Source organism: Ranitomeya imitator, chromosome 7, assembly GCF_032444005.1.
Source record: "Ranitomeya imitator isolate aRanImi1 chromosome 7, aRanImi1.pri, whole genome shotgun sequence".
NCBI lineage: Eukaryota > Metazoa > Chordata > Amphibia > Anura > Dendrobatidae > Ranitomeya > Ranitomeya imitator.
Window position 1 is genome coordinate 3,539,256 of NC_091288.1, and position 23,072 is coordinate 3,562,327.

General features: G+C 50.3%; 1 protein-coding gene across 2 annotated transcripts in view; it reads right to left on the reverse strand.

Annotated features, from left to right (window-relative positions):
• SCTR (secretin receptor) overlaps window positions 1-21,273 on the reverse strand; it is a 177,221-nt gene extending 155,948 nt beyond the window's left edge. For both annotated transcript variants that reach the window (XM_069732564.1, XM_069732563.1), the window contains exons 1-2: window positions 21,185-21,273; window positions 17,540-17,654 (exon numbers count right to left, since the gene is read on the reverse strand). In XM_069732564.1, coding sequence (XP_069588665.1) covers window positions 17,540-17,654; window positions 21,185-21,253 — 184 coding nt within the window. In that variant the 5' untranslated portion in view covers window positions 21,254-21,273. The remainder of the gene's footprint in view (window positions 1-17,539; window positions 17,655-21,184) is intronic.
• Between the last annotated feature and the right edge of the window lie 1,799 nt (window positions 21,274-23,072).

Here is a 23,072-nt window from a genome sequence, read left to right on the forward strand (position 1 = left end):
TTGTTATTTCCATGTGTGGTTCCACGATTACTCCCCAGCAACATGCCCGCTGCCTTGGGCTCATACTTGATTCAGATCTTTCTTTCACCCCCAACATCTGATCACTCGCTCGCTCTTGTCATCTACACTTCAAAAACTCTTCAGGAATTCAACCTTTTCTTACTTTCTGCAAAAACTGTTACTGTTTCTCTTATTCATTCTTGTCTGGACTATTGTAACTCTACTAATCGGCCTCCCTCTTACAAAACTCTCCATTCTCCAATCCATCCTAAATGTTGAAGCCTGGATCATATTCCTCACCAACCGTTACACCGATGCCTCTACCCTGTAACAGTCATTGCACTGGTTACCTGTGGTGAAATATGTGTATATATATTTTCCCCCTCACTCCTCTCATTTTCCCCCTCACTCCTCTCATTCCCCTCTATCACTTGTCATTTCGACCTCACATCTGTCATTTTCCGATCACTCCACTATTTTCCCTCACTCCTCTCATATTGCACTCACACCTTTTCATTTTTACCTCACACCCCTCATTTTCCCCTCAGTATATACATGTTTCTCATCTCATTTATATATACACCTGTATGTCATCTCCTGTATATAGTATATACCTGTATGTCATCTCCTCTGTAAATAGTATATACCTGCTGTATGTCATCTCCTCCTGTATTTTGTATATACCTATGTGTCATCTCCTCCTGTATATAGTATATACCTGTATGTCATCTCTTCTGTATATAGTATATACCTGTATGTCATCTCTTCCTATATCTACTATATAATTGTGTAAGGGTCACTTCCGTCTGTCTGTCTTTCTGTCTGTTTGTCACAGAAATTCATTGGTCGCGGCCTCTGTCTGTCATGGAAATCCAAGTCACTGATTGGTCGCGGCAAAACAGCCACGACCAATCAGCGACGGGCACAGTCCGGAAGAAAATGGCCGCTCCTTCCTCCCCGCAGTCAGTGCCCGGTGCCAGCATACTCCCCTCCAGTCAGCGCTCACACAGGGTAAATGGCAGCGTTGACCGCGGTGTAACGCACTCCATTAACGCTGCTATTAACCCTGTGTGACCAACTTTTTACTATTCATGCGGCCTATGCAGCATGAATAGTAAAAAGATCTAATGTTAAAAATAATTAAAAATAAAAAATAATTATATACTCACCGTCCATCGGCCCCTCGGATCCACAACATGCCTTTCCTGCTCGCGATGCTCCGGTAACCGGTCCATGCTGCGATCTCGCGAGATGATGACGTAGCGGTCTCATGAGACCGCTACGTCATCATCTCGCGAGACCGCAATGCACTCTTCGGACCGGAGCGCGCGAGGACCATCGGTAACCGGCCGCTTCGATCCGGAGGCTCCGGAAGGTGAGTATGTAACTATTTTTTATTTTAATTCGTTTTTTTAACAGGGATATGGTGCATACTACGTGACTGGCCAATATACTATGTGACTGGGCAGTATACTACGTGTCTGTGCTGTATACTACATAGCTCTGTGCTGTATACTACGTGACTGGGCAATATACTACGTCGCTGGGCAATATACTACGTGGCTGGGCAATATACTACGTGGCTGGGCAATATACTACGTGGCTGGGCAATATACTACGTGGCAGGGCAATATACTACATGGCTGGGCAATATACTACGTGGCTGGGCAATATACTACGTGGCTGAGCAATATACTACGTGGCTGGGCAATATACTACGTGGCTGGGCAATATACTACGTGGCTGGGCAATATACTACGTGGCTGAGCAATATACTACGTGGCTGGGCAATATACTATGTGGCTGGGCAATATACTACGTGGACATGCATATTCTAGAATACCAGATGCGTTAGAATCGGGCCACCATCTAGTATAGTATATACCTGTATGTCATCTCCCCTGTATATAGTATATACCTGCTCTGTCATCTCCTCCTGTATATACCTATGTGTCATCTCCTCTTTTATATAGTATATATTTGTATGTCATCTCCTCCTGTATATAGTATGTACCTGTGTGTCATCTCCTCCTGTATATAGTATATACCTGTGTGTCATCTCCTCCTGTATATAATATATACCTGTGTGTCATCTCCCCTGTATATAGTATATACCTGTGTCATCTCCCCTGTATATTGTATGTACCTGTATGTCATCTCCCTTGTATATAGTATATACCTGTGTGTCATCTCCCCTGTATATAGTATATATGTGTGTGTCATCTCCTCTTGTATATAGTATATACCTGTATGTCATCTCCCCTGTACATAGTATATATATGTGTGTCATCTCCCCTGTATATAGTATGTACCTGTATGTCATCTCCCCTGCATATAGTATATACCAGTGTCATCTTCTCCTGTATATAGTATATACCCGTGTGTCATTTCCCCTGTATATAGTATATATGTGTGTCATCTCCCCTGTATATAGTATATACCTGTCATCTCCTCCTGTATATAGTATATACGTGTCATCTCCCCTGTATATAGTATATACCTGTGTGTCATCTCCTCCTGTATATAGTATATACCTGTGTGTCATCTCTCCTGTATATAGTATATATCTGTGTGTCATCTCTCCTGTATATAATATATACCTGTGTGCCATCTTCTCCTGTATATAGTATATACCTGTGTCATCTCCCCTGTATATAGTATATACCAGTGTGTCATCTCCTCCTGTATATAGTATATACGTGTCATCTCCTCCTGTATATAGTATATACGTGTCATCTCCTCCTGTATATAGTATATACGTGTCATCTCCTCCTGTATATAGTATATACGTGTCATCTCCTCCTGTATATAGTATATACCTGTGTGTCATCTCCTCCTGTATATAGTATATACGTGTCATCTCCTCCTGTATATAGTATATACCTGTGTGTCATCTCCTCCTGTATATAGTATATACGTGTCATCTCCTCCTGTATATAGTATATACCTGTGTGTCATCTCCCCTGTATATAGTATATATGTGTGTGTCATCTCCTCCTGTATATAGTATATACCTGTGTCATCTCCCCTGTATATAGTATATACCTGTCATCTCCTCCTGTATATAGTATATACCTGTGTGTCATCTCCTCCTGTATATAGTATATATCTGTGTCATCTCCTCCTGTATTAGACCGCGTTCACACGTTATTTGCTCAGTATTTTTACCTCAGTATTTGTAAGCTAAATTGGCAGCCTGATAAATCCGCAGCCAACAGGAAGCCCTCCCCCCTGGCAGTATATATTAGCTCACACATACACATAATAGACAGGTCATGTGACTGACAGCTGCCGAATTTCCTATATGGTACATTTGTTGCTCTTGTAGTTTGTCTGCTTATTAATCAGATTTTTATTTTTGAAGGATAATACCAGACTTGTGTGTGTTTTAGGGCGAGTTTCATGTGTCAAGTTGTGTGTGTTGAGTTGCATGTGGCGACATGCGTGTAGCGACTTTTGTGAGATGAGTTTTGTGTGGCAACATGCGTGTAGCAACTTTTTGTGTGTCGAGTTGCATGTGACAGGTTAGTGTAGCAAGTTGTGTGCAGCAAATTTTGCGCGTGACGAGTTTTATGTGTGGTGCGTTTTGAGTATGTGCAAGTTTTGTGTGAGGCAACTTTTGTATGTGTTGCAACTTTTGTGCAAGTGGCAATTTTTCCGCATGTGCAAGTTTTGCGTGTGGCGAGTTTTCCATGAGGTGAGTTTTGCATGTGAGCCTAGCTTTGCATGTGGCGAGTTTTGCATGTGGTGAGTTTTGCGGGTGGCGAGTTTTGAGCAGCGACTTTTGTGTTTCGATTTTTATGTGGCGAGGTTGGTGTATGTGTGGTGAAAAGTGTGCTGAGGGTGGTATATGTGTTCAAGCACATGGTAGTGTGTGGCGCATTTTGTGTGTGTGTTCATATCCCCATGTGTGGTGAGTATCCCATGTCGGGGCCCCACCTTAGCAACTGTACGGTATATACTCTTTGGCGCCATTGCTCTCACTCTTTAAGTCCCCCTTGTTCACATTTGGCAGCTGTCAATTTGCCTCCAACACTTTTCCTTTCACTTTTTCCCCATTATGAAGATAGGGGCAAAATTGTTTGGTGAATTGGAACGTGCAGGGTTAAAATTTCGCCTCACAACATAGCCTATGACGCTCTCGTGTGACTGTGCAAAATTTGGTGGCTGTAGCTTCGACGGCGCAGATGCCAATCCCGGACATACACACACACACATTCAGCTTTATATATTAGAGATATATATATATATACACACACATATATATACATATATGTGTGTGTGTGCAGTGACCTTATGTATAGGTATTGTGGTTCGCACCCATGTGTTAATATGTATTTTCCTGGGACAAGTAGACTTCTGTCTCCAATCTCGCCAGTGGGTCCTGCTGGAAGCCAAGAGGAAAGGTAACATTTGACACCTCCTAGCTCTTGGAAGAGAGATGTTAATTATGACCTGATAGTTTCTCTGGGAGAGCTTTTATACAAAGGATCTCAAGAGAAAATAATATATTCATTGGGGGGCGCGGCCGTGGTCCAATGAAAAACCAAGCAATTATGATATTAACCTGAGGGGCTGGTCTAGAAACCTGACCTCCAGACCAAAGCTATAAATTAGACCTGTATACAGAGATACGTGTTCACATGTGAGGGCAGCCTGAGATGCTGGTGTGTTCCACCAACTCCATTTACCCCCCTCAGGGAGCAGAAAGCAAACTACCAGTTAGATGATTTCTGTAAGGTTTCTCCTGTTATTTTATACTGTTTTGCATAAGTTGTATGTCTTTTTATTATAATATTTTTATAACTTTTCTTACTGTAAGCACTGAACCTTTTTGTATTAAAGCATAAAACTTTAACAAGTTGAATCTTGAATGTTCTAAAAGAATCCACAGCCTAAAGTGTGTGAGCCTTATGAGTGGTAGAAGTTATTAGTATTAATATTTCCGGGACTCATCACCCGTATATTCGGTCAGTGGTGGCAGCGTGTATGAGCGGGTGTGTGGCCTGGGTCGGTGTGTGATTTATGCTCCCATTACAGCATAGGACAGAGGTTGAATGCTGGACTGAGAGTGGGGAGATAGATTAACCCCTTGAGGGGAAACAACCCAAGTCACGTGCTGAGAGCGGTCACGTGACAAATTAGTTACACCACGGAGAAGGAATTTGACAATACCCATCCGCTAGAGTCTAATATAAACTCATCTCTCTCATCCACAAAGCAGTCCACCGTTCAGCACCACCCTACATCTCCTCCCTTGTCTCAGTCTACCACCCTACCTGTCCTCTCCATGTTTCAGCATCACCTTCATCTCCACCCTCGTCTCAGTCTACCACCCTCCCTGTCCTCTCCACGGTTCAGCACCACACTACCTCTCCTCCCTCGTCTCAGTCTACCACCCTCCATGTCCTCTCCACGGTTCAGCACACTACATCTCCACCCTCGTCTCAGTCTATCACCCTTCCTGTCCTCTCCACAGTTCAGCACCAGGCTACCTCTCCTCCCTCGTCTCAGTCTACCACCCTCCATGTCCTCTCCACGGTTCAGCACCACACTACATCTCCTCCCTCGTCTCAGTCTACCACCCTACCTGTCTTTTCCACGGTTCAGTACCAACCTGTAACGGGGTCTACCAAGCTGGGGTACCTCTTTCAGTACCACCCCGTGTTTCAGGAGGTCCACTCTGCTTTTGCTGGATTCTGAATGAAGGACGCTGGCAGGAATTTCTTGATTACATGAGAGCATATAAAAGCTGACTGCTTCTCCACGTATTTCCAGTCTAAGAACACCCTTTATTTACAGCACACAGAATATATAACACAGAAACACAGGGCAGGCCAATAGGAAAACAGCAGGCCAGACATACATTACAATAGCCACAGGGGGCCGGAGCCTGCCGATATTTACTGTGGGAATTACAAAGGTGGGGGGAGGTCAGAAAGAGAATATCTTGTCCAGGGGCGCAGCCTGTGAACTGATGCATTTCACATGGAACCTATTATACATACATATAACTGCACAACATATTCTGGGTGCTGAGTGGTTCCGTAACACGTAACACGGCTCCCCTTTTCAGCGACGCGATCGGCATACACAGTCTGATCCTTAACGGATCGGTTTGGGGATGACCGAAGTTTATGGGGTTGGTACGAGTTCCGTTTGTCGACTTAGTCCATCGGCATTATCGTTTTGTTTGCCGGGTCTGTAGTGGATGGTGAAGTCCAGAGGTTGTAGGGCTAAACTCCACCGCAGTAATCTGGCTTTGTCTCCGGAGACCCGATTAAGCCAGACTAGGGGATTATGGTCCGTTAGGAGGGAAAACTGTCGTCAATACAAATATGGTTGTAACTTTTTGAGTGCCCATACTATTGCCAGGCACTCCTTCTCGATGGCCGCATAGCTCATTTCACGGGGCAGTAGTTTCCGACTCAGGTAACCTATCGGGTGTTCTTGGCCGTCCGGCCCGACTTGGCTTAGTACTGCCCCCAATCCAAACATAGAAGCGTCTGTGTGGACAAGGAAACGTTTAGTTGGATCGGGTGCGGCCAATACAGGGGTATTGGTGAGGGCGTCCTTTAGCTGGCGGAAGGCTTCCTCACACTCTGGGGTCCAGGTTACCTGGCGGGGTTGGTTCTTACGGGTCAGATCAGTGAGGGGCTTGGCTACGCTGCTGTAATTGGGAACGAATTTCCTGTAATACCCCGCTGTCCCTAGAAACGCCATGACCTGGGTTTTAGTGCGTGGGGTGGGCCATTTGGCTATGGCCTCAATCTTGGCTGGTTCTGGTCTCTGTTTCCCACTTCCCACCCAATGCCCTAAATACTGTACCTCTGCTTTGCCCACGTGACACTTGTTTGGGTTCAGGGTGATTCCGGCCTTGTGGATCCTGTCTAATACTGTCTCTAGGTGATTTAGATGCTCTTCCCATGTGGCGCTGTAGATGGCGATGTCATCCAGGTAGGCACACGCATAGTCCTGGAGACCATCCAGAAGCCGGTCAGCCAGCCTCTGGAAGGTCACCGGGGCAGTCTTCATCCCGAATGGCATAACTCGAAACTGGAATAAACCAAACGGGGTGACAAATGCCGACTTGGGAATAGCATCAGGACTAAGGGGAATCTGCCAGTAGCCTTTACATAGATCGATGGTGGTCAAATACTTTGCCCCTGCCAGCCGGTCTAACAAGTCATCCACACGCGGCATGGGATATGCATCCGTCACCGTTTTCTCATTGAGCTTACGATAGTCTACACAAAACCGTGTAGTCCCATCCTTCTTGGGCACTAACACTACGGGGGATGCCCAGGGACTATCTGACTCTTCAATGACCCCTAAACACAACATCTCTTGTATCTCTTGTCGCATCCCTTCTCGTACAGACTCAGGGACGCGGAAGGGGGATTGTTGCATGGGGGTCTGATCCTGGGTCTCAACCTTGTGTTGTGCCAGGTGAGTGTACCCGGGATTCCCCGAAAACATCCTCTGTTGCTGCCTCAACAACTCCTCCGCCTGCTGTCTCTCCCGGGGACCTAAGTCTTTACCCCAGTGTACCTGGTCCCATGTTTTAGACTGAGTCCTCTCCGCTAAAACATCAGGCAAGGGAAGTCCGGCTAAATCCTCTGCTTCAGGTGCACAGATAGCCACTACCTCTTCAGGGCGCTCCCGATAGGGCTTCAGCATATTCACGTGGAACATGCGGATAACCCTGGGGTCGTCACAATCGGCGACATTATAGGTGGTGTCGGCTATTTTCCCCACTACCTGGTAGGGCCCCTGCCATGCAGCTTGGAACTTGTTCTGCCTAGTAGGCTCTAACACCAGGACCTTCTGCCCTATTTCCAAGGTGCGCTCTCTGGCCCTCCGATCGTACCATACGCGCTGGCGCCGCTGGGCCACCTGCATGTTCCTACGTACAGCCTGGTTCAGCTCCTGTAGGCGGTCCCGGAATTCCAGCACATAGGGCACAATAGGTACCCCTTCTATGATGCCCTCCCCTTCCCAGTGTTCTAGCACTAAGTCTAGGGGTCCCCTTACCCGTCTCCCGTATACCAGATCGAATGGGGAGAACCCCGTGGATTCTTGGGGCACCTCTCGATAGGCAAACAGGAGGTGAGGCAAGAATTTCTCCCAGTCCCTGTACGTCCTGGTAAAAGTCCCAATTAGTTGTTTTAACGTCCCGTTAAAGCGTTCACACAACCCATTGGTTTGCGGGTGGTACGGAGCGCTTCTAATGGACTTTACGCCGCACAGCTTCCACAGTTGGTTGGTCACCTCTGCTGTAAACTGGGTACCCTGGTCTGAGATAATCTCCCGGGGAAATCCAACCCGTGAGAAAACCTGGAGCAGGGCAGTTGCCACCATCTCTGCCAGTATGTTAGGTAACGCAACCGCCTCTGGATACCGTGTGGCATAATCTACCACTGTCAATATATACCTTTTCCCTGATGGACTGGGTTTGGCTAACGGCCCTATCAGATCGACCGCTACTCGGCTAAATGATTCCTCCACAATGGGGAGGGGGCGTAATTTGGCCTTGCATCGATCTCTCCTCTTGCCAATGCGCTGGCAACTGTCACAGGTCTGGCAGTATTGACGAACATCATAGGATACCCCCGGCCAAAAAAATAAGTTTTCTGTCAGACGATGCCTGGTGCGACTGACGCCGAAGTGCCCGGCCAAGGGTATGTCATGAGAGATTTGCAGTAACTCCTGCCTATACTTCTTGGGAACTACCAGCTGTCATTTTATAGTGGGGCTCGTCCCTGTGTGGTGCTGCTCTGTGATCCGGTAGAGGAGTCCCTGCTTCCATATAAACTGTTCCCTTCCAGTACCCCTCTCCCCTCCTGTGCCTTTCCACGATATCCCTCCAATGAAGGATCCTCAAGTAACTTCCTCTTAAATTCATCTGGGCTGGCCCAAGAAATGTGTCTGGCTATGGGAATACGTGTAGGGCTGGGATGTCTTACCTGGGCCTCCTCTGAGTGTGATTCCGCCTCCGCAGCTCGAGCTTGTCTCCAGGTGGTCACAGGATATGTCTCAGCCAGAGGGGCAACCGAGAAGGCAGACAACATGGGCCCCAAGTCATTTCCCAGCAAAACGTCTGCAGGTAAATCCTCCATCAAGCTGACCTCAACAAGGCCATCCCCAACTCCCCAGTTCAGGTGAATCCTGGCAGTGGGCAGTGGATGTATGGCTCCCCCTGCTACACGGACTGCCACTGTCCGGTCCGTCTTCTCTTGGTCCCGGACGAGATGAGGCTTCACAAGGTTCAAAGTTGCTCCGGAATCTCTTGCGTTTCCCATTAACTCACACGACCTGTCGATGCTGTTGTCGATTATCTGCCCGGGCTGCCTGCACGGGGTCTACTTCATGCAGCACTTCCTCCATGTCTTCCACCCCTTGGTTAGTTGTAGCCCCCAATGCCGGGTCAGCTTCGCCTTGGTAGCAGGGTACAGCGGCCCGGCGGAAGGTAGCTGTTCCCGCCTTTGGCCACTGGGTATGCTGAGTCCGGTTGGGACATTGTCTTTGCAGGTGGCCCAGCTGATGGCAGGTTTGGCATCGCGCCCCAGGGGAACTGTGGTAGGCCGGGATTCTAGCTGGTCCCCCTACAATCTTCGGTGGTTTGGGGCCCTCCAGGTCTATGGGCGGACCCCTAGTGACCATCTTTGATCCGGACAACTGAGGCCTCCTGGCGTCATGATCTTCATCGGCCAGACGAGCGGCTTCCTCAAGAGTCATTGGCCGCCTATCCCGAAGCCATTCCTGTGTCTCGGGGTTTAGTCCATTAAAGAATCGTTCTAACAAGAAGAGCTGGAGGACGTCCTCCTTAGTGGTTGCTTGGCTCCCTTGTACCCACTGTAGCAGTGACCGCCGTAATTTACAGGCCCATTCAGCGTGGGTATCAGTTACTCGTTTTATAAGTCTGCGGAACTTTTGGCGGTATGCCTCTGGTGCCAGCGCATACCGGGCCAAGATCACTTCTTTGATCTGCTCATAGTCCATACAGTCCTCATCGGGTACCGTGCGATAGGCGTCCGCTGCCCGGCCTGTCAGCTTGCTGGCCAGAATCTGAACCCGTTCCTCCGGCTTCACTTGATGAAGGGCACACTGCCGCTCAAAGTCCTGCAGAAAGCCATCAATGTCTTCCTCTGCCTCCCCCAACTGTCGGAAGGCATTATACTGGATCTTTTTGTGGCTTACTGTTAAAGGTACCTGGGCGGAGGCCAGAGCTCCCCCTGCTCGCTGACTCTCCTCTGTCCGCTCTGCCATCTCCATCTTGGCCATCTCCACTTTGGTCCGCTCTGCCATCTCCATCTTGGTTAGCTCTATCCTGGTCCGCTCGGCCATCTCTTCCTTCAGATCAGTACGCACATCAGCCATCACCTCTCGTATGATCTCTACTGCAGGGTTTGGGCCATAGAACGCCAATCTGTTCTTTACCTCCCTCTGGAATTCAGTCTCCTCCACGTTCACATTGGGGGGCGCTGCACTGTCGTGTTCCATGATGGCTGCTATCAAATCCGCTTTTGTTTTGTTGCTGGCGATCAACCCTCGGGCTTCCACCAGATCTTTTAATGTAGTCCTCTTTAACTTCTGGTAGTTGTCTTCCATTCATTCCTTTCCTCCTGTAGAAGGGATATCACATCCTGCTGTCTGCCACCAGTGTAACGGGGTCTACCAAGCTGGGGTACCTCTTTCAGTACCACCCCGTGTTTCAGGAGGTCCACTCTGCTTTTGCTGGATTCTGAATGAAGGACGCTGGCAGGAATTTCTTGATCACATGAGAGCATATAAAAGCTGACTGCTTCTCCACGTATTTCCAGTCTAAGAACAACCTTTATTTACAGCACACAGAATATATAACACAGATACACAGGGCAGGCCAATAGGAAAACAGCTGGCCAGACATACATTACAATAGCCGCAGGGGGCTGGAGCCTGCCGATATTTACTGTGGGAATTACAAAGGTGGGGGGAGGTCAGAAAGAGAATATCTTGTCCAGGGGCGCAGCCTGTGGACTGATGCATTTCACATGGAAACTATTATACATGCATATAACTGCACAACATATTCTGGGTGCTGAGTGGTTCCATAACACGTAACACGGCCGTGTTACGTGTTACGGAACCTGTTGTGATTAGGCAATTCAGTACCACAATGAACATAGAGGTCAGAGCACATACAGTGATCTGACAATAATCCAAAAACATAGAACGAGCTCTGAGACGTGGGAACTCTGTTGACCGCAATCCCTAATCCTATCCAACAACACTAGAGGCAGCCGTGGATTGCGCCTAACTCTGCCTATGCAACTCGGCACAGCCTGAGAAACTAGCTAGCCTGAAGATAGAAAATAAGCCTACCTTGCCTCAGAGAAATACCCCAAAGGAAAAGGCAGCCCCCCACATATAATGACTGTGAGTAAGATGAAAAGACAAACGTAGAGATGAAATAGATTTAGCAAAGTGAGGCCCGACTTACTGAACAGAGCGAGGATAGGAAAGGTAACTTTGCGGTCAACACAAAACCCTAAAAACCACGCAAAGGGGGCAAAAAGACCCTCCGTACCGAACTAATGGCACGGAGGTACACCCTCTGCGTCCCAGAGCTTCCAGCAAACAAATAGATAAGCTGGACAGAAGAAAAGCAAACAAAATAGCAAAGGAAAACTTACCTATGCAGAGCAGCAGGCCACAGGAACGATCCAGGAGGAAAACAAGTCCAATACTGGAACATTGACAGGAAGCCAGGATCAAAGCACTAGGTGGAGTTAAGTAGAGCAGCACCTAACGACCTCACCACATCACCTGAGGGAGGAAACTCAGAAGCCGCAGTACCACTTCCCTCCACCAACGGAAGCTTACAGAGAGAATCAGCCGAAGTACCACTTGTGACCACAGGAGGGAGCTCTGCCACAGAATTCACAACAGGAACCGCTCAGCACCCAGAATATGTTGTACAGGGGCGCAGCCTGTGGACTGATGCATTTCACATGGAACCTATTATACATACATATAACTGCACAACATATTCTGGGTGCTGAGTGGTTCCGTAACACGTAACACAACCTACATCTCCTCCCTCGTCGCAGTCTACCACCCTGCCTGTCCTCTCCACGGTTCAGCACCACCCTACATCTCCTCCCTGGTCTCAGTCTACCACTCTTCTCGTGGCCTCCTTTCTACTAAATACCTAAGTAACATCTTCACTAATCCGAACCTCCCACTCCCGTCTCCAAGATTTCTCACGTGCTGCGCCAATTCATTTAAATACACTACCCAGGACAATTTGATTAATCTCCAATACCCACAGTTTTAAGCGTGCCCTAAAATCACACTGCTTCAGGCTGGCCTACCGCCTCAACAACTTTATATAACTATCCCTATGTTGCCCATATAACATTTTCTTCAAAACAGGCCCCTCGTATCATCTGTCCTCACACCCTTTTTGCATTTACTAGCCCTCTGTGTCTGTACTGTGCACACACTGGCCGGTGACCAGTTCATGCAGTGATATGTGAACACCCTATTTATTACATTAATGGATGGACCGCACTATACAAAAACGTTTTACCACCCACCTTTCTTCTCTCCCCAATTTCCTCAGATTGTAGCTTGTGATCTGGGCCCCTCAATGCTCCTGTATCTGGTCATTAATGTGATTATTGTTAATCTGTAATGTCTTTATTGTCTGTACAAGTCCCCTCTAAAATGTAAAATGCTGCAGAATATGTTGGATGCTGGCACTATAGAAATAAAATTATTATTATTAGTCCCCTTAGGGGGACTTGAACCTATGATTGTCACATTACTTACACTATACAGTGCAGTGACATAGGGGAGCTAAGCCAGCGCCATGTGGCGGGCCTATATTATTACCTCAGTTGTCACAGAGGGCCGACATCGGGCCCTCTCCACTGACACCAGTGATTCCAGCTCTGCTCCCGAGCCCCCCTACAATGACACGTATGCTGAACAGCTGACTCTGGACCCTGATGTAATGTGTCCAGGACCATCCCCGATTCATCCATGCGGTGCGTCCTGGACGGTGGCTACATAACAGAAGGCGCTGCCTCCAGACGCAGTAGGCTTAATGTTGAGCATAGAAAGCATATTCCAGCCAACTTGTCGGGGAGGGCAGCACACGGTGCGGCTCCAGCAGATCCTTCACGCAGCTCGGACCCCTGTTCTTCAAGGTTTTAAAGCACATCAGGGAAATTATAAAAAAAATAATTCTTCACTTTATGAGCAGCCAGGGCAGCATGTGGAAAAGAGTCAATGTAAGGGCATGACGAGGGTGACTGTTCACTGATTGAGTTGCGGCGTCCTGGGGTATTACTTTTGTCCGACAGGCCACATTGACAAATTACCATAGTCCACACAGCAGGTCAAGGACCAGTGGTGAATGACCCTCTGCTAGAAATACAGGTGTCAAACTGCCAATGATCTTTAAATGAGAAAATATCAACTTCATAATGGCCAATAATAGCTTCCTGAGTGGCCATCTTCTCCACAGTGCTGCCCCACCCAAATCTCCTCTTTATCTCTGTATCAGCTACCTGTCCTCTCCACAGTGCTGCACCATCTTACATCTCCTCTGCTGTCTACTACCTTGCCGTCTTCTCCATAGTTCTGCACCATCTATCATCTCCTCTTTTGTCTACTACCTACCCATCCTCTCCATATTACTGCACCACTCTACATCTCATCTTCATCTACCACCTACCCATCCTCTCCACAGTGCGGCACCACTTTACATCTCATCTTCATCCACCACCTACCCATCCTCTCCACAGAGCTGCACCACTCTACATCTCATCTTCATCCACCACCTACCCATCCTCTCCACAGAGCTGCACCACTCTACATCTCATCTTCATCCACCACCTAACCATCCTCTCCACAGTGCTACACCACTCTACATCTCATCTTCATCCACCACCTACCCATCCTCTCCACAGAGCTGCACCACTCTACATCTCATCTTCATCCACCACCTACCCATCCTCTCCACAGAGCTGCACCACTCTACATCTCATCTTCATCCACCACCTAACCATCCTCTCCACAGTGCTACACCACTCTACATCTCATCTTCATCCACCACCTACCCATCCTCTCCACAGTGCTACACCACTCTACATCTCATCTTCATCCACCACCCATCCTCTCCAGAGTGCTGCACCACTCTACATCTCATCTTCATCCACCACTTACCCATCCTCTCCACAGTGCTGCACCACTCTACATCTCATCTTCAACTAATCGTCCTCTCCAAAGTGCTGCACTGCACTATATCTCCTCATCTGTCTACCACCTACCCATTCTCTCCACATTGCTACGCAGCCCTGCATCTCCTCATCTCCTCTACCCATCACCTACCCATCATTTCCACAGTGCTGAACCACCCTTCATATCCTCCTCTGCTCAGTCTACCATCTACCCGTTATCTCCACATTGCTGCACTGTCCTACATCTCCTCCTCATCTCTTTCTACCACCTACCAGTCTTCTCCACAGTGCTACATCTCCTCATCTCTACCACGTAACCGTACTCTCCACAGTGCTGCACTGCCCCACATCTCCTCCTTATGTCTGTCTACCATCTACCCGTCCTCTCCAGTGCTCCAGCACCCTACATCGCCTCATGTTTCTACCACCTACCCATCCTCTCCACAGAACTCAACTCCCCTATATCTCCTTCTCATCTGTCTACCACCTACCCGTCCTCTTCAGTATTGCACCGCCCTACATCTTCTCATCTGTCTACCACCTACCAGTCCTCTCCAGTGCTGCATTGCCCTACATCTCCTCTCTACCACCTACCTGTCCTCTCCACCACCTACCTGTCCTCTCCACAGTGCTGCACTGTCCTACATCTCCTCATCTCTGTCTACCATATACTCATCCTCTCCACAGTGCTGCACTGCCCCACATCTCCTCATCCCTGTTTACCACCTACCTGTCCTATTCACAGTTCTGCACCACCCTACATCTCCTTATCTCTACCACCTACCCGTCCTCTCCAAAGGGCTGCACCCCCTATATCTCATCTGTCTACCACCTACCTGTTGTCTCCAGTGGTGTACCGCCCTACATCTCCATCTCATCTGTCTACCACCTACCCCTCCTCTCCACAGTGTTGCACCGCCCTACATCTCCATCTCATCTCTGTCTACCACCTACCCCTCCTCTCCACAGTGCTGCACCGCCCTACATCTCCATCTCATCTGTCTACCACTTACCCCTCCTCTCCACAGTGCTGCACCGCCCTACATCTCCATCTCATCTGTCTAACACCTACCCCTCCTCTCCACAGTGCTGCACCGCCCTACATCTCCATCTCATCTCTGTCTACCACCTACCGTTATCTCCATAGTGCTGCACTGTTCGATATCTCCTCCTCACTTCTGGTCTACCATCTACCAATCCTCTCCACAGAGCTGCACCCCCCTATATTATCTCATCTTTGTCTACCACCTTTCCCGTCGTCTCCACAGTGCTGCACCCCCTATATATTCTCATCTCTGTCTACCTTCCTATCCATCTTCTCCACAGTGCTGCAGCTCCCTACATCTCCTACTCATCTCTACCACCTACTTGTCCTCTCCACAGTACTGCACCGTCCTACATCTCCTCATTTCTGTCTACCACCTACCCCTCCTCTCCTAAGAGCTGCACCCCTTATATCTCATCTCGGTCTAACACCTACCTGTCATCTCAAGTGCTGTACCGCCCTACATCTCCTCCTCACTTCTGTCTACCACCTACAAATCCTCTCCACAGAGCTGCACCCCCTATATTGTCTGCTCATCTTTGTCTACCACCTTTCTTGTCCTCTCCACGGTGCTGCACCCCCCTATATTGTCTCCTCATCTTTGTCTACCATCTTTCCCGTCCTCTCCACAATGCTGGACCCCCTATATCTTCTCATCTGTCTACCTTCCTACCCGTCTTCTCCACAGTGCTGCAGCTCCCTACATCTCCTACGCATCTCTACTGCCTACTTGTCATCTCCAGTTCTGCACCGCCCTACATCTCCACCTCATTTCTGTCTAAGTCTAAGTTCACATTTGCGTTGTGCGCCGCAGCGTCGTCGCCGCAACGCACAACGCAAACAAAAACGCAGCCAAACGCATGCACATGCGGCCCCATGCGGCGCCAATGTTAAAGATAGGGCCGCACGACGCATGCGTTTTTTAAAAGGTCGGCGCCGCACAAAAAATCCAACATGTTGCGTTTGCCGCGCCCAGACAGGTGCGCCCTAACGCCGCATGCGGCGTAAAACGCAACACAACGCATGCACATGCGGCCCCATGCGGCGCCAATGTTAAAGATAGGGCCGCACGACGCATGCGTTTTGTTGCGGCGGCGACGCTGCGGCGCAAACCGCAAATGTGAACGTACCCTAACACCTACCCGTCCTCTAAGTTCTGAAACTTTCCCCTATTCCCTCTTTCGCCAGATCTCCACATCCTCCATGTATTCAACAGTACTTGGTGACTGTAAAAACAGATCCTGGCTGGTGACGGATCCTCAAGCTTTATCTTCTCATAAGCCCCATTTATTATAATGATGAGAGCACATGACGAGCTCTTGTTTCCTTATAGATTGCAGCACAGCTGCACCATCACTTCCCTGTAACTGGTGAACGATGTGTTATCCTGTGATGTCCCCATCGTCTATAATTAAGTAAATAAGGCAGCACACTGCAGCGCTAAAACATGCAAACTTGAAAACACGAAATTTGAACTGCATTACTGCACTAGAAATATGAAAAATGAGAGCTTTTAGCGCATAAAAATGGCCAATTTTATGTGTACCTGGTAGCCCCTTTACGGCATCTTTCTTATACCAGGTCCTACGCTTGCCTTACCTCGCTGAGAATAAACGTCTCCATCTGAATGGGTACATGTGAAACCTCTTCCTAGACTAAAATTCTCTCTCTCTGTGGAGGGGTATTGGACCTGCTGTAATTAAAACACCTGAAGCTAGGAGGCGGAGTGCACGATCAGAAGGCTAGAGAATACATTTCAAAAACCTGACCTGCACATCCAAACATAAAGTTTATGTTTGGATGTGCAGGTCAGGTTTTTGAAATGTATTCCCTAATACCCCTCCACAGAGAGAGAGAATTTTAGTCTAAGAAGAGGTTTCACATGTACCCATTCAGATGGAGACGTTTATTCTCAGCGAGGTAAGGCAAGCGTAGGACCTGGTATAAGAGAGATGCCGTAAAGGGGCTACCAGGTACACATAAAATTGGCCATTTTTATGCGCTAAAAGCTCTCATTTTTCATATTTCTAGTGCAGTAATGCAGTTCAAATTTTGTGTTTTCAAGTTTGCATGTTTTAGCGCTGCAGTGTGCTGCCTTATTTACTTAACTATATACGAGTTGGCGACTCTGGGTTCAGCACCTGTTCACACTGAGTTTATGTTTGGATGTGCAGGTCAGGTTTTTGAAATGTACCCATCGTCTATAATGTCTGCGCTTACTATACAGAAACACTCAACATGGTTATTAGAAGCTGCAACTCACCTTCAGGCAGCCAGATGGCAGCAGAGACATTGAGCTGAGCCAGAGAGTCCGCACACATCTCCCGCTCCTTCACCATCACCCCCAGCAGATCGCACAGCAGATGAGCGCCCCCTACCTGTGGGGGAAAAAGGTATAAGACCAAGTCACACGGAGGGGCAAAATAATGATATCCCCTCTATATACAGACCCTCGCTATCTCCTCTATATACAGACACTCGCTATCCCCTCTATATACAGACACTCGCTACCCCCTCTATATACAGACACTCGCTACCCCCTCTATATACAGACACTCTCTATCCCCTCTATATACAGACACTCGCTATCCCCTCTATATACAGACACTCGCTATCCCCTCTATATACAGACACTCGCTATCCCCTCTATATAGACACTCGCTATCCCCTCTATATACAGACACTCGCTATCCCCTCTATATACAGACACTCGCTATCCCCTCTATATACAGACACTCGCTATCCCCTCTATATACAGACACTCGCTATCCCCTCTATATACAGACACTCGCTATCCCCTCTATATACAGACACTCGCTATCCCCTCTGTATACAGACACTCGCTATCCCCTCTATATACAGACACTCGCTATCCCCTCTGTATACAGACACTCGCTATCCCCTCTATATACAGACACTCGCTATCCCCTCTATATACAGACACTCGCTATCCCCTCTATATACAGACACTCGCTATCCCCTCTATATACAGACACTCGCTATCCCCTCTATATAGACACTCGCTATCCCCTCTATATACACACTCGCTATCCCCTCTATATACAGACACTCGCTATCCCCTCTATATACAGACACTCGCTATCCCCTCTATATACAGACACTCGCTATCCCCTCTATATACAGACACTCGCTATCCCCTCTGTATACAGACACTCGCTATCCCCTCTGTATACAGACACTCGCTATCCCCTCTGTATACAGACACTCGCTATCCCCTCTATATACAGACACTCGCTATCCCCTCTATATACAGACACTTGCTATCCCCTCTATATACACTCGCTATCCCCCTCTATATACAGACACTCGCTATCCCTCTATATACAGACACTCACTCTTAGGCGTATAACACGGCCGCGCTCAGTGTTACTCTATGGGGCAGCGCGGATCAGTGATTATTTTCTCACGCTGTGATTGGCTGCGATGGTCGGATCGCATTCCTCCATACAAGTCTATGGGAGCGAGTGGAATAGGGGACTGCACTGCCGGGTCAGGACATGGAGAAGTTGCAGAGGTTACGTTCTCCGGAGCTGTGATTCCCTCATACGAGACACTGAGCTCGGATTAGAGTCTCACAGAGTTTGAACCGAGCGTCATTTCCATAATCGACTGTGGCGCACGATACAACTTCTGCTCGTGTGACTCAGACGTACGGTCCCAGAGCAGATCTCCGCTCCGGAGGGATTCCTGCACTGAATGGAACCATTTGTCATCTATTGATAGAGATTCATTTTATAATTGCAGGGTGTGGAATACCACCCTCATCATTCTCTTCATGATCCAGCCCCAAATTTCTTTCTATATCAACCTCCTTCGCACTGCCCTTACTGGTCATTTACCTGTGCCCCCTATTCCCATGCACCCCTCTTCCCCCAGTGCCCCCCTATTCCTGTGCCCCCTATATCCGTGCTCACTCTTACCCATGTGCCCCCTCTTCACCCAGGGCCCCCTATACCCATACCATCTTTAATTCCAGTGCCCCTAGACCCGTGCTCCCTCTTCCCCCAGTGACCCCTATACCCATGCCCTCTTACCCCAGTGCTCCTTATACCCGTGCCCCCTATATTCGTGCTCCCTCTTCCCCCAGTGACCCCTATACCCGTGCCCCCTCTTAACCCAGTGCCCCTTATACCCGTGCCCTTTATATCCGTGCTCCCTCTTTCCCCAGTGCCCCTATGCCCATGCTCCCTCTTTTCCCAGTGCCCCAATATCCGTGCTCCCTCTTCCCCCAATGCCCCTGTACCCGCGCCCCCTCTTCCCCCAATGCCCGTGCTCCCTCTTCCCTCAATGCCCTCTATACCCATGCTACCTTTTCCCCAATGCCACCTATACCCGTTCTATCTTCCCCCAGTGGCCCTATCCCCGTGCCCCTTTTGCCCCAGTGCCTCCTATCCCCGTGCCCCTCTCTTACCCCACTGACCCTTATCCCTGTGCCCCTCATCCCCCAGTGGCCCCTATCCCTGTGCCCCTCTCATCCCCCAGTGGCCCCTATCCCCGTGCCCCCTCTTCCCCCAGTGTCACCTATCCCCGTGCCCCCCTCTTCCCCCAGTGGCCCCTATCCCCGTGCCCTCTTCCCCCAGTGCCTCCTATCCCCGTGCCCCTCTCGTACCTCAGTGCCTCCTATCCCCGTGCCCTTCTCGTACCTCAGTGCCTCCTATCCCCGTGCCCCTCTCATACCTCAGTGCCTCCTATCCCCGTGCCCTTCTCGTACCTCAGTGCCTCCTATCCCCGTGCCCCTCTCGTACCTCAGTGCCTCCTATCCCCGTGCCCTTCTCGTACCTCAGTGCCTCCTATCCCCGTGCCCCTCTTGTACCTCAGTGCCTCCTATCCCCGTGCCCCTCTCGTACCTCAGTGCCTCCTATCCCCGTGCCCCTGACGTACCTCAGTGCCTCCTATCCCCGTGCCCCCTATCCCCGTGCCCCTCTCGTACCTCAGTGCCTCCTATCCCCGTGCCCCTCTTGTACCTCAGTGCCTCATATCCCCGTGCCCCTGTCGTACCTCAGTGCCTCCTATCCCCGTGCCCCTCTCGTACCTCAGTGCCTCCTATCCTCGTGCCCCTCTCTTACCTCAGTGCCTCCTATCCCCGTGCCCCCTATTACACCACTGACCCCTATCCCCCTGCCCAATCTTCCCCCAGTGGCCCCATATGCCAGTGCCCCCTCTTCCCATGCCCCCCTCTTCCCCCAGTTGGCCCCCTCTTCCCATGCCCTCCTCTTCCCCCAGTTGGCCCCTATCACAGTGCCCCCTCTTACCCCAGTGGCCCCTATCCCCGTGCCCTCTTCCCCCAGTGGCCCCCTATCCCCTTGCCCCCTTCTTCCCCCAGTGGCCCCTATCCCTGTGCCCTCTTCCCCCAGTGGCCCCCTATCCCAGTGCCCCCTCTTACCCCAGTGGCCCCTATCCCGTGCCCCCTCTTCCCTCAGTGCCCCCTATCCCCCTTCCCCCAGTGCCCCCTTTTCCCCCAGTGGACCCTATCCCCGTGCCCCCTCTCCCCCCAGTGCCCCCTATCCCCCTCTTCCCCCAGTGCCCCCTATCCCTGTGCCCTCTTCCCCAGTGCCCCCTAATACAGTGCCCCCTATACCCCTCTTCCCCCAGTGCCCCCTCTCCCCCCAGTGCCCCCTATACCCCTCTTCCCCCAGTGCCCCCTATACCCCTCTTCCCCCAGTGCCCCCTCTCCCCCCAGTGCCCCCTATACCCCTCTTCCCCCAGTGCCCCCTCTCCCCCCAGTGGCCCCTATCGCGGTCAGCTGGCTACATGTTAGCTCTCTGGTATTGTGGCCCCTTCCTCCTCACACGAGCCTCGTCAGGTGTTTAATGTTCATCACCAGTAATCATTAATGTTCCTGCCTCAGTGTTAGGACTACAGCTCCCACCATCCCCTCTGTACTCACAGGTGACAGGACGGCCAGTACTCCCAGTATGAGCGTTCCCATGGTGGCGGAGGCTCGGTGTGCGCTCATGTCTCGCTGGTCTCCTGCCGGACACTGAGGATGGAGCCTCCTCCCAACCCTGTAATCCTAATCCTGCCACCCGCTGGGCATAAGGCGGACCTCACACATTAATGATTAGAAACGGAGAAGCCAGGACTGAGAGGAAAACCCCCAACATGTGAGAGACAGGAGAGGGCAGGACTACAAAGTAATAATGGTGAACATACCCAAAGAGAACCTGCAGGTACCAGAGAAGTGATACCGAGCGTCCACCTGCAGGTACCGGAGAAGTGATACCGAGCGTCCACCTGCAGGTACCGGAGAAGTGATACCGAGCGTCCACCTGCAGGTACCGGAGAAGTGATACCGAGCGTCCACCTGCAGGTACCGGAGAAGTGATACCGAGCGTCCATCTGCAGGTACCGGAGAAGTGATACCGAGCGTCCACCTGCAGGTACCGGAGAAGTGATACCGAGCGTCCACCTGCAGGTACCGGAGAAGTGATACCGAGCGTCCACCTGCAGGTACCGGAGAAGTGATACCGAGCGTCCACCTGCAGGTACCGGAGAAGTGATACCGAGCGTCCACCTGCAGGTACCGGAGAAGTGATACCGAGCGTCCACCTGCAGGTACCGGAGAAGTGATACCGAGCGTCCACCTGCAGGTACCGGAGAAGTGATACCGAGCGTCCACCTGCAGGTACCGGAGAAGTGATACCGAGCGTCCACCTGCAGGTACCGGAGAAGTGATACCGAGCGTCCACCTGCAGGTACCGGAGAAGTGATACCGAGCGTCCACCTGCAGGTACCGGAGAAGTGATACCGAGCGTCCACCTGCAGGTACCGGAGAAGTGATACCGAGCGTCCACCTGCAGGTACCGGAGAAGTGATACCGAGCGTCCACCTGCAGGTACCGGAGAAGTGATACCGAGCGTCCACCTGCAGGTACCGGAGAAGTGATACCGAGCGTCCACCTGCAGGTACCGGAGAAGTGATACCGAGCGTCCACCTGCAGGTACCGGAGAAGTGATACCGAGCGTCCACCTGCAGGTACCGGAGAAGTGATACCGAGCGTCCACCTGCAGGTACCGGAGAAGTGATACCGAGCGTCCACCTGCAGGTACCGGAGAAGTGATACCGAGCGTCCACCTGCAGGTACCGGAGAAGTGATACCGAGCGTCCACCTGCAGGTACCGGAGAAGTGATACCGAGCGTCCATTTGCAGGTACCGGAGAAGTGATACCGAGCGTCCACCTGCAGGTACCGGAGAAGTGATACCGAGCGTCCACCTGCAGGTACCGGAGAAGTGATACCGAGCGTCCACCTGCAGGTACCGGAGAAGTGATACCGAGCGTCCACCTGCAGGTACCGGAGAAGTGATACCGAGCGTCCACCTGCAGGTACCGGAGAAGTGATACCGAGCGTCCACCTGCAGGTACCGGAGAAGTGATACCGAGCGTCCACCTGCAGGTACCGGAGAAGTGATACCGAGCGTCCACCTGCAGGTACCGGAGAAGTGATACCGAGCGTCCACCTGCAGGTACCGGAGAAGTTATACCGAGCGTCCACCTGCAGGTACCGGAAAAGTGATACCGAGCGTCCACCTGCAGGTACCGGAGAAGTGATACCGAGCGTCCACCTGCAAGTACCGGAGAAGTGATACCGAGCGTCCGCTTGCAGGTACTGGAGAAGTGATACCGCACCTCCGCCTGTAGGTACCGGGAAGGTGATACCACACGTCCACCTGCAGAGACCAGGAACAGGTGTGGTAGAGATCCTGGAGACTATAGGTGGACTGTAGATCAGGAACAGGTGACAGAGGTCCTGAACACAGTAGGTGGACTGTAGAT